The sequence below is a fragment of the Mya arenaria genome, chromosome 15 (genome assembly GCF_026914265.1).
Source record: "Mya arenaria isolate MELC-2E11 chromosome 15, ASM2691426v1".
In the NCBI taxonomy this organism is placed as follows: Eukaryota; Metazoa; Mollusca; class Bivalvia; order Myida; family Myidae; genus Mya; species Mya arenaria.
The window spans coordinates 22,671,805-22,684,075 of record NC_069136.1 but is presented as its reverse complement, the minus strand read 5'-3'; the positions used below and the strand labels follow the sequence as shown (position 1 = coordinate 22,684,075).

The following is a 12,271-nucleotide window of genomic DNA, read 5'->3' as shown; positions in this document are numbered from 1 at the left end:
CCATCGGAAAAAGTATATACATGAATAAGGAATCCGTCTCAAAAATAAGCTTGTTCTATAATAGCTCCATTTACCCTCATGTTAAATGTTAGTAATCATTTGAAAGGTATTCCTTTACTGATAACTATTATTTAAAAAATAAAGGAACGAACGTACATAACACATACAGTTTGTAAATGTGCTCTTTATTACATCTGCAAACGGTCTTAAATGACATCTTTGAATGTCCAAACATCTGCTACCTTATTTTCGAAACAAATTGTAGTGTTTTTCTGCACACAACACCAGTTTAGTCAAAGTTAGTTTGAATGAAGCCCCTTCAACATATGTCGCGCAACAGATATACAACAAGTGTACGGCAGAAAATTGGTGAAAATCGTAGGAGAGTCATGGGTGCGTCATCACACAAGGCCACGTTCCCACTACGTCCTCAAAACCTGGCAGGACACAGTCAAAACTTGGTCAACGTAGATGGAACGCAATAGACACCGATAAGGACGTGGTATGGTCTTTATGGACGTGAAGGACGTGAATGATGTTAGTGGACTTTGAACATGTTCAAAAAACGTAGTGAGGACGTGGTCGAATCAGGACGTAGTAAGAACTTAACAATAACGTATTAACGACGACATGGACGTAGTGGCGGCATACCATAAACCTAGTTAGACTTGGTTGACGTAGTGGTCTTATGGTCTTCGTCTAGTGTGATGAGGGCAGATTTTTAGGTGTTTTATGAAGTATTTCATAAGATTTTTGGGACATCTGAGGTGAACAGGCCACAATATCACGAACATACTTAAGTCAAATCTCAAACTCAATCCAACTCATTTTACCATGTAAATACAAAATATTATTCAAAATCTTGCATGTTTTTATACTTTTTGAAAACGTATTTTCTCATAGAATGTATTATTGAAACATTTTGACAATATTTCAAAGAAATCTTATTCCAGAGCAAAAATATACTTAAGTAATTGTTAAAAGGCAATAAATTGTACTCAAGTACATTTTTGGTTGTAGAATATCTTTCCATTGAAATCTAGATCAAAGGTTTCAATCAACATATTCAATGATAACGGGGTTCGACTGTATATTATATGTGATCTCTACAATCCACCTCTCCCACACCTTCTTCAGTCCTTTCTATCGTAGCCCCGTCTATATCATACGACAAACGATTGTAGTTTGTATACGTGGCAGGTGCTTTATGCAGAAAAACGTTCTTTTTAATATATGATGTTGACTTATTAATTAAGAAAAAAAGTATTGATATGATGGCTCCGATGTTCGCAGGATTCCAGTTGGCGACTCGTTTTTCGACAAGACCCCAGCCATTGACCCAAAACTGAACAGACACATGAATTACTGCAAGTGTGATCAGAAGGTGAAGGGTCAAGTCACGTGCAATATCGATGGCAACACGGCAGTTCCCACCAATGTAAGCGTATATTAAAAGTTACGGGGTTAGTAGGTGACCCGATATGGGATATACGGGGCAAAGGAAACCATATCAGGTGAGAGCTCGACTCGAACCCGAATATGTTTTCTGCACCCCGTATATCCCATATCGGTTCACCTACTTACCCCGTAACGTATAGATAACGTCGACAACCTGTTAACATGTTTAAATATTTCATTTATTCATCGGAATATTCAGCAAAATCGGAAATAGACGCCTTTTTGGTACGAACAAAAATTGGTAACCCAATATGAAAAATATGGGGTCACCACGTGACCAGTCCTGGACCAATGGCGTTGCGTCATTCATGTTGGAGGCGTGATATATAACTATATGGTTACATTATCATATGTACAAAACTGGAATGAATTTGATCAACAATAATCATGTTGACGATATTTTATAATCGATAGATCATGTCATTTGATGAAACTTAAGATTATAAAATTCTCAATTGCGACAACTTATAGCGGCATACAATATCTAACACATTTCGGAACTTTGTTGTTGGAAGAACGTGCCGGAAGCTGGTGATTGATGTTTATTGCCATGGATCTAGACTAGACTTCGATAAAATATTTTGGTACTAATGTTAAACAGTCTGAGAAGAAAATCAAGGCCGATTTCTCGAAGTCTGTTATTACACGATTAAGCTAAGATCACTTACTATTTCTGTTCTTTGATAGTTTGCGAAAAGTTACATTTTTGGAAGAGTTTGACTGTTGATTGGAGTAATCTGTCTGATAATCACAAAAGACTATGTTTTATTTATTAAACTTAGCTTTTAGAAGGAAGTTTTGTTAAACAAAATAAGCTACTTAAGTCTGCTAAGCTAAAGAAGTTTCGAGAAATCAGGACCTGGGGTTTAAATCTGTTTAAAAAGACAATTTTCATATACACTCTAAAACTATATAGTATATTAGTTTTGTTTATAAATAGTTATGTAACATTTTATAAACAAATTGATAAGTCAATTGCAAGCTTATATATGTTCGATATCAGGCTCGCTGCTCTGCATGCACAGTTAACGTTGTTAGTAACGGACAACTGAACACCGGAAATGGTCGCCGTCGGCGTGCCGCCAGTACCATACTCCCAGATGATTACCCCTCAGACTACTACTTCGACTACGGTCTCTGTAAGTAACACGGGGAATGTTGAGTTGACCACTCCTAATTTTCGTGTTTTAGTGTCTCGAATTTCGTAATTCAATTAAACAAAAAAAGAACTCGTAGCAATGCACGAGTCAATTCAAACCACGCCCCCCCCCCCCCCGGGGTTCGAGAAATAGCTTGACTCTCGGTCCAGCCAATCTCGAGTAAAATCCCCGCCCTATGGGGACAAACTGCTGGTAAAAGCCCCGCCAAATGCCCCCCGCACCCTGGGATACCTAGGTAAGGCCCATTCCCGCATACAAAACCACCGAAATTTACTCGGCACTGCAGGGCCATCTGAAAGGAAAAAACACGGCCCATTTCCCCGCTATCTTCGGTTAACCCCGGACCTAAACAAATGCCTCGTATTCTTGATTTCGACAAATTCATGAATTTAAAGTGTATTAAGCGTGAGGAAGTACAAATTTGCCGCTTCGTTCACAAGGGATAGAGCAAAGTATGTTCTATGTTTTTATAGCCTATATATACTATATATACACAGTTCAGATGTGGCTTCGTTTACTGTTTACCAGTAAGCCACAAGAACGTTTTGACATATTTTTTTTTGTCTTGGAACGAGCCAATTTATTCAAAAATGCAGGTTAACCATTCATATAAGACTGGTGACAAAAAATAGTCACATATTTTTCTATTTAAGAAATTAAGTTTAAAAATTGATGTTTTATGCATTTTTCTTCAACCGTTAGTCAAGCTGCCTCACGTATTGGCACCAAAAAACGTTTATTTTTCTGTAACGAATCTCAGGACAATTATCTAATAGAATGTGTTACGCTTTGATATCATAATTGTAAAAGAAATACCAAATTGTAAAAAAAATGTGTCGGAGACCGGGTTCGAACCCGTGTCGCCAAAATAGTAGTCCAGCGACGTACTCACTGATTTACAAAGGCTTACTCCAATCGCGCGACATAATTAAGCTATACACCTTCCTTGGTAATATCACGTGATAACACCAACTAGCCAATTACGCATAAGGAATGAATTCTACCTGGTAGACATACCCAGTAATATTTTTTAATGGAAAAATACGAAATAACTGCTAAACTGAAATAAATTGTAAACACTGTGGAACTTCAGTTACTAAGTTTCAATGCATTGTACACATCGATGCCAAGTTTATGTCAGTTTTCGACAACTTTCTCTCTTTTTTTCCGCTTTTTTATCATACGTGAGACAGCCCCCTTAAACCATAGAACATTACTTTTCGAGCAGAAATATGAAAATCTGCGATCTGATCATTTGTCAGCAGTCTTTTATCATTGGTTTGCAGAGATTTACGCAAAATTTTGCTCATTCCAAGACAAAAGATAAAGAACAGTTGTCAAAACGTTAAATCTGTGAGAGTGCAGCATTAACATTATAAAAAGTCCCTACAAGACCAACAATTGCATGTCGTTGTTCCTAACATTGCAAACATTACCTACCTTTGGAAAAAACAGCCATACTTGTATTACTTCCAAATAAATAAATATATGAATATATTTTTTCAGCGTTTCAGCCTCAACTGTTAGCGAACTTTCCGAGTGTTAACGGAAAATCCCGAGCGGAAGCGGAAAAAGCCTGTAACTCTGCGATCGATAATAACCCGACTTTACAACAGTGCATTGCCAAGGCGGGGCTAGATTTCTCCAACGAAAAGGATATTTGTATCGAAGACTTTAAGGTTATTTTCTGATAATATGACAAAGGATGGATTAAAAACTAGGGAATGGCTTAAATGAAAGGTTCAGTGATACGACCGTCAAATAAGCATAAATACCACTTAAAGCTGCACTCTCACAGATTAACCATTTAAACAACTTTTTTTTATTTTTTGTCTTGGAAAGAGCAAATTTTTGCGTAAATATCTGCAGACTAATGATATAACATTGCTGACAAAAAAATCAGATCGTAGATTTTCATATTTCCGTTCGAAAATTAATGTTTTATGGCTTAAACCGTTACTAACGGTTTAAGAAAAATACATAAAACATCAATTTTTGACGTTACATATACAAATCTGCGATCTGATTTTTTGTCAGCAGTCTTATAAAACTGGTTTCCATGGATTTTCGCAAAAATTGGCTCGTTCCAAGACAAAAAATAAGAAGTTGTCAAAACGTTCAATCTGTGAGAGTGCAGCTTTAACAATTGTAGAATTGACCAATAGGCCGTTTCTTTATAGTGTCATATTAAAACGTATGTGAAATGAAACGCTCTTGATTGCTAAGGCGTTTTTTTAATATTATCAATGTCATGGCCATCATTCGTTCTGTACTTGGTTTATCTATGAGACATTTCATTCATTTTCAATGGGTTTTTCCCCAGTATTTTGACAACGGAGAGCTAGTCCGAAGCGCCCTGCATACAGCCATATACAAATGCACAGACCACGTGCTACGTAACGTCTCGCTCCATGACACCAGCGGTAATCCACCTGCATACGCCACCAGCGAACTCTGTCCGGATTACGATTGTAATGATAATGGCGTATGTGTGAACGGAACTTGTATCTGTAACCATGGTTTCGTAGGTGATTCGTGTGAGATAAACTCACAGAATGTGAGTATATATGTATCCCGAACCGACACATTTCGGTAAACCTCTTTTCCGTAAACTATCCGAAACGACGGTTGTGATTATAAGTATCTTCCATGGCCGAGAGTGTAAGATAGGTTCATTCCGAACCGAGCGTAGGGTGTTTTGCGGAAACGAGGTTTACCGAGTTTCCGCAAAACACCCTGCGCGAGGGTCGGGATGAACCTATCTTACACGAGTGGATATGGTAGATGCCTTTTCTCCCACCTCAGTTCAACAAAATTAAGTAAAAATGTATTTTTTTGCTGTAACTATTTTGTGCGTAGTGAAAATAAATGCGTATGGATATGTGATAATACGTGGTTGTCATGGATATGCGCGCATTGATTCAGTTTATGTTAATAGTCAAATCGGCCTTTAAATAGTTCTGAGGAGAGTGAATCATTATTTCTTGAAAGGTGCGTGAAAACCTTTTTATGGAGATATTTGAAGGGAGAAATAATTAATTAGCAATCTAAATATTGCAACAAAACAAGGTTTCTATGATGCTACAGACGACAGTCTTCAACAAGGGAGGTAATTACAATGTGATGACCATTAAAAAGGAGTTCCATACGGGCGTTTTATCTTTGCCCGTGGGCAAGATAAGAATCTCTAGCATGGTTAAATGTTTGGATCTACTTATCTGAGGTGGGAGAAACATCCATCTTCCACGAAGGCTCATGGTAGATGCTTATCCTGACAAACGAAGCATTTAACGTTTTTGCTGGTTCAGGAATTCTTTTGTTACCTTGCACTCATGTTCGTAGTAATTAATGTCTAAACAGTCCGTAATTTTGGGGCTTAATTAGTTCCAGGCTCGGAACAATTAAAGAATGTCAAAGAACAATAATAATTTGACATTAAAATAAAAATCCTTTTAACTTCGATATTTTTATAGTGTTCATAAAAGTTTTTAAAAAAATACGATGAACTCCCCAAATCGCATCAATTGCCATTCAAACTAATTCGTACTGAACTACAAGGTAGTATTAATATTTTGTATGTATAAAATAGTAGGGTTTTTTGTACTTGAATGTTGGTGTTTACCCATTGTATTAAATTCCACTTCATTGATAAGTCTTCTGGGTTCGAATTTCAAATCAGAAATGTTTTCTGCGTAAAAAACTTGAAAGAAAATCCGAAACTCGTTTTCATTTAAATTCCAAAAATTAATACTAAAAGCTGAGCAACGGTGAGTATTAAAATTATCAATGCACAGAAGAGTACCATAATGAAATGACAAAAATACATTCCATAGTTGCTTTTAAAATACATTACATTCACGTTCAAATACAGACGAACTATGTAGAGCATGAGACAGTAAAAGAACACTAATATTCCTATCAATAAGAATTTTTAGTAGTGTGATGTTTCATAAAGCACTGAAATTGGGGTGATGTTTACGTTTCACTGTATAAGCATATTAAAAGAGGTATACTGTATCGTATAAAGCAAGCTTATGTGACTACGGTCGCCATAAAAAATCCCATTTTAATTGGGTATGATTTGAAAAGTCATTAAGCCGTAAACCGTACGGGCGCGTAGCTGCCTATACGCAAATACGCGGCTGGAATCTACATGATTCTGACAAAAAAATATTAAAAAAATAATCAGCCAAAGTTGCAGTATGCGTACTTGACTACATGATCCTAAAACTGCCCATTTTCCAGAACTAAATAAAGCACCTCCGAACGCCCAGAATGCACCAGATTACACCATGGTTTTTAAATTTTCTGAGGGGGCAAGCTCCCGAACCCCTCAAGCACAATTATGAATCCACATGAATAGAGCGCTAGCTACGCCCCTGCTGTACTTTTAAAAAGCTACAATGCAAGCCATGACAATTGAATACAATTGTAGGTTTGCAAATAACTCTTATTGAGTCTGTATAATATCAATGTATTGACCAGATATCTTAGTTCTTTAACATATACATCTTATGTTTCATCAGCACGTCATATATCGGGAAGTCGGTACTGTGTGACGTCACAGACCGCGAATGCGTGACCTCATACGTACATGGGGACAATATTTACGACAACTCTCGTCTCTCATGTAGAGTCCGCGTCATGCAGGTGAGTTTCGCTGCTAAATGGCCACTTCCCAGGTTTCAATTATCACAATTATTTAGTTGCCAATGGTAGGATTATATTTCTTTCGTAATCATAACATTTGACACAGTTGCATGATTTGATTCATTTTGGGGCTAATGCCTGGTTGGTAGGTCTCAGATAAAATGCATCGTGGAATATACTACACATTAATTGATGCTTGGCGATTAGTAAGTTTCTTAATGGTCATATACGGCGGATAAAAAGCGCAAAAGTCGTACACTGTCTTGTTTGTTTTCAGTTTGACGGCCATGGATTCGTTTACAAGGGCCATACATTCACTACTGGCGTGGTTTATAGGAGCATGTATGACGTCGGATGTCGCCTACCAACTAAGGCTTCCATTGGGGGTTAGTTGAGGGGAGGGGGGTGCAAATCAATTTTTGAGTGCAAAATAAACGTGGGGGATATGTTCAACATTGTTTTCTATTGTGTTGTGGCAGCATTGGTCAAATTGGGGATATGTGACAATTTTCTTTAGTCACAGAATACATGATATCCATGGATGTAATTTTGACGAGCAGTTGGAAACATAGTTATGGTCATTAGTGTAAAAAAATGTAACTGACAGTACCCGTATTCTTTTTCGTTACGTTGTGATGATAATGGTGGTAATAATATTGTTTACCAATTATAAAATTTAAATAACGGAACATAAAACAAACCTATTTGCACAGGTCAGACTGTTGTTGGCTTCAACATTTCCGTGACAAACGACGGCCACACATACAGTAATGAGATAACTGCCGTACGGACAGACAGCCAATGTGCCAACTGTCTAAAATCAGGGACGTCGTGTACTGTGAAGGTTATCTATCCACCATCAACATTTTTTTCTTATTTAGCACGTATTAACTTAAAAAACATAAACAGTATTGTATTTACTAAACATAAGAAAAAACTTAGTGAAAAGTTGGCTTGCCGCTTTAGTATTGGAGCTGAGAACACTTGTAGATTTAAACGGTTTCCATGTGTACATAATAAAACTATCCAAGCATGATTAAAATAATTAAAAGCTTACGCCCGAACGTGTTTCAGCCTGGCACCTGTCTGATTGAGGGTAACTGTAGGACGGCGGGGGAGGTAAATGCTAAAAACAAGAACCAGCAATGTGACCCTACACACAGTCAGACAGCATGGGCCAGTAAGTTTTGTACACGTTCTTATATAGGGAGTTAATTCAACCGCAGATTATAAGTATCTATCCTGTGTTTCCAGTCCGGATAGAAAAATCCGACCCGAGAGCATGCGGAAGGCTTGCCGAGTTATCGGCCTCGCAGCGTGTCCGGAAGTCGAATTTTTCGATCCGGCCCGAAAATAAATGCTTTATATTTTTTCTTGTTTACATGAAATTATTCATTTGTGGAACAATTGACGTAGAAACCGCATTTTTGTACATTTTACCAAAAAGTGCGTGCGATGTTTTTACTGGCGTCATGAAGCGTAGTAATATAAGTAATATAAGATCACTATTGACGTCAAATAGTTCCTCTAAAAATCGCGTTCTTGACGATTATTTTCTTTTAATTCAAATAAAGTGTTGCATACTTAAACATCTGATTGCGCGGTATTAAAATGGCATTATGTACTTTTCACAAACCATACAATCAAAAAAAGAGTTGATTCAACCGCAGATTATAAGTATCTGGATAGAAAAATCCGTTGTTGCGCGTGACTCATCTTGCATAGGGTTAATAAGACGGGATTTCCAGTACTGGCCACATGACCGGAAACACACGTCCAGTTTGCAAGAAAATATCTTGAAGACGATCAAAATGTTTATATCGCCAAGTTTATTTTTTAAATGTATCAGTCACTCTCATATCAGAGATACATGTTTGCATATGCAAACGTTCCACTAACTTGAGAGCAAAGAGTAAGGGGGGAGGGACAGGCGGCTGGTCAGTCTCGATGAACATACCATACTCTGACATTGAGATTTTACGTCTCCAGATAACCAGCCCGTAACCACCGCGGAGAGCCACACCGTTACCACCCCACCCACCGCTCCCCAAGGTGGAACCTATTTGAAGAGATTCGATATCTGGACGTTGTAAGTAATAGACTTATTTGAATAGGAATACAACTGACACAATACTGTTAGTATTTATGCACCAGTCAATTCATTATTGTAAACTGTTTTGGCACGAAGACAAAACCACCGCATTCACCTGGGGGCACCTGGAAGGTTAAAACACGGCCCATTTCACGGCTGTCCCCGGTATACCTCCAGACCTGTGGGGGGGGGGGGGCGTGGTTACAATTGACTGGTGCATTATTTTACATATGCAGTTCTACCATATGTGGAAGCATCTGTCTGTGCCGGTATTCATAAATCATCTTTAGTCAAATTAAAAGGAAAGAATAAGTGTTGTTTTTTATCTTTATTCAATAAAATCAATGTCGATAAAGTATTCCAGATAATATGTTTTAATAATTATATCATATGATCAGTCAGATACTTAAGGAAATGACTTAAGATGCTTTACGAATACTGGCAAGGAATGGTGATTTATTTTATTAAATTATAATGTTTTCATAATCTAGTCCGACCTTTTCATGTATATAGTTGTAAACAAAATCACCATCATTGGCCGATATTGCCACCTAAAGCTTTTTAATAAATCGTGTATTGTAATAGATTGTTACAGACTTTGGCGTACAAATTATTAACATTTAATAATAATACCTGTATTGAAAGTGAAAGTAGAAAAAAATAAAAAGGTACTAAGTCTGGTTTATTGGTCTTAGGCATTTCAATGTTAGAACCAAACACAGGTTTTGAAACCAGAAACTATTTATTATCTTTAAAAATTCAAACCATAATGCAGCCAATGGGCGCGGACATGCATTCATGAAAACTAACAAACAAAGTTAAAGACATTTAAGTAGCATTTTTGCACAGTATGTTGTTTTAATAAATTTTGACAACCTTTTAAATAAATTTTGACAACCTTTTAAAAGCTGAAACACTTGCGCATATGAGCATCATGGGAAACTCCATTTTTACACAAAATTCATAAGCAAGTTCAAATTAAAGAAATCGAGCTCCTGTGAAAAGTATTGGTCTGTTTTATAGTAACTTCGTCAGACCAAACTTTATATTAGTTGAATTAACTTAGTCATTAGGAGAGAGTTAATAACGTAGAATAATGCGAAAAAACTTACCTGATTTGTGCTCTTTTGCCCTACTTCCTGTGTGTACGATACTATTTGAGTGCTTAGCGACAAAATTATTTCCCCACACTGTTATTTCTTTACATAGTTGCATTTCAAGGTCATTTGAGCGTATCGTTGATATAAACTTTCTTGTACCGGAAAAAAATCTAACTACAATTACTGCAAATAATTCTGCTTGCATACCTCCTTTCGTGAATAGCAAATTAAATTGTTATATTTATTTCAATGCCCTCTAAGCTCACAGAGCGGATGTCAGTGTGCTCATAATCACGCGCTGTACACGTGCGCGTGCTGTGACGTAGGCGGATGTCAGTGTCAAGCGCCACATTCCAACCAGTGTGTGAAGTGTGAGGATACACATATATGCGGACATCGTGAGTGAAAACAAATAGATAGCTTCAAGTTTAGAGTTTATAGTTGGATTCATGATAACTTTTAACCTAAAAGCTGTGATATTTTGTTCGTAGTTTAACATATTTGACAGGTATATTTGCTCAGACGTATGATTTGTTTCAGGAAATTAATACACATTACGTTGATACCAACATAATCATAATGTATGTATGATTATTTAGGCTATGCGAACATTATTTTCATGAAAACATTTTTTTCAATAAACTTGACTAATAAAAGTGATTACCATGAAATTAAGTAATCAATCATCAATAGAAGCACTGACTTGTCCGCATTTACTTATTAGATGTCTGTTTCTGATTGATGTCTCAATAATTCAAGTCTTGGTTTTTCCTGAACGCCTGATACATGTTCTACATATGCGACACCAATACCGCCATTTCGCCTTTCCCTAGTTCTGGCTGCCCCCAGCAACGGTGTGGACGGCTATACGATCGCCATAAGCGGCTGCAAATGCAGATTTGACCCTAGCCAGTCAAACTGTGCATGCTGCAGGATAGGTAAGGTTTACCACAGGAGTTTTGTTTCAGGGTCTTAGTGAAGTTACACATTTTGAGATAATTCAAATTAGATAATTATATGTCGGGGAATGTGCAAAGAGACAGACAAGGGATAAAAGGTATATTTAGGCAAACTTTCGATACGATTCATATGTCGGTAGACGCGCTGTACATGTGCGCGTTCATTAATAGAGTCAGACTAGGGATAAGACATTCCCATGAAACGCACTTCATTGTGATTATTTTTTGTCTTCAACAGTTTTCTTAATCGAAAGTAAATTAAATAATATCTAGTTAAAATTTTCAAAATGAATTTCCGTCCGTTGCAGGCATTGGTGCGTGTCCATGTGGACGGACCCAGCGGAACCAATGTGCCGCCTGTGACTTTATGTACCAGTGCGGCAACAAGCCATGGATATTCGGACCGCCGATGGCCTAGGGCCAACTTGGATATTTGAAACCCCGTCTCATTTGAGGCAGGGCCACACTACATGAGGTGTTGTCAATGTAACTGTTTATCAGCGTTAACAATGAACAATTAAAATTTCAACAAAGTATTTATTGTATTTCCATTCTGTTTGCGTTAGTTTTAATTGATCTTGTTTTATGAATAATCGACATATCAATAAACTATTTTTCTTTCGATTTTTATCTTATCTTCGCAAACCCTTGACATAAAAGCGTTTCATTGACTGACTTTCGGTACACCGCCAACAAGATATTTTCGTTATTAAATTATCTAAACAAAAAGGTGCAAAATATCCACACATCCTGGTATTGATTACGTGTATAAGAAGAGAATAACAGGTTAGTGCCACGAATCTGGCTCGGCTGCAGAATGCATCGCTTGAGTCGAACTGTCATATTTGTTTT

At 37.2% G+C, this 12,271-nt stretch overlaps 1 protein-coding gene across 1 annotated transcript in view; it reads left to right on the top strand.

Annotated features, from left to right (window-relative positions):
* Window positions 1-11,857, top strand: part of LOC128219200 (von Willebrand factor D and EGF domain-containing protein-like) — a 33,215-nt gene extending 21,358 nt beyond the window's left edge. The window contains exons 14-25 of the mRNA XM_052927012.1: window positions 1,294-1,438; window positions 2,462-2,597; window positions 4,125-4,297; window positions 4,942-5,210; window positions 7,145-7,268; window positions 7,546-7,654; window positions 7,982-8,112; window positions 8,343-8,448; window positions 9,258-9,357; window positions 10,722-10,858; window positions 11,294-11,398; window positions 11,728-11,857. Coding sequence (XP_052782972.1) covers window positions 1,294-1,438; window positions 2,462-2,597; window positions 4,125-4,297; window positions 4,942-5,210; window positions 7,145-7,268; window positions 7,546-7,654; window positions 7,982-8,112; window positions 8,343-8,448; window positions 9,258-9,357; window positions 10,722-10,858; window positions 11,294-11,398; window positions 11,728-11,837 — 1,645 coding nt within the window. The 3' untranslated portion in view covers window positions 11,838-11,857. The remainder of the gene's footprint in view (window positions 1-1,293; window positions 1,439-2,461; window positions 2,598-4,124; window positions 4,298-4,941; window positions 5,211-7,144; window positions 7,269-7,545; window positions 7,655-7,981; window positions 8,113-8,342; window positions 8,449-9,257; window positions 9,358-10,721; window positions 10,859-11,293; window positions 11,399-11,727) is intronic.
* Window positions 11,858-12,271: the final 414 nt, after the last annotated feature.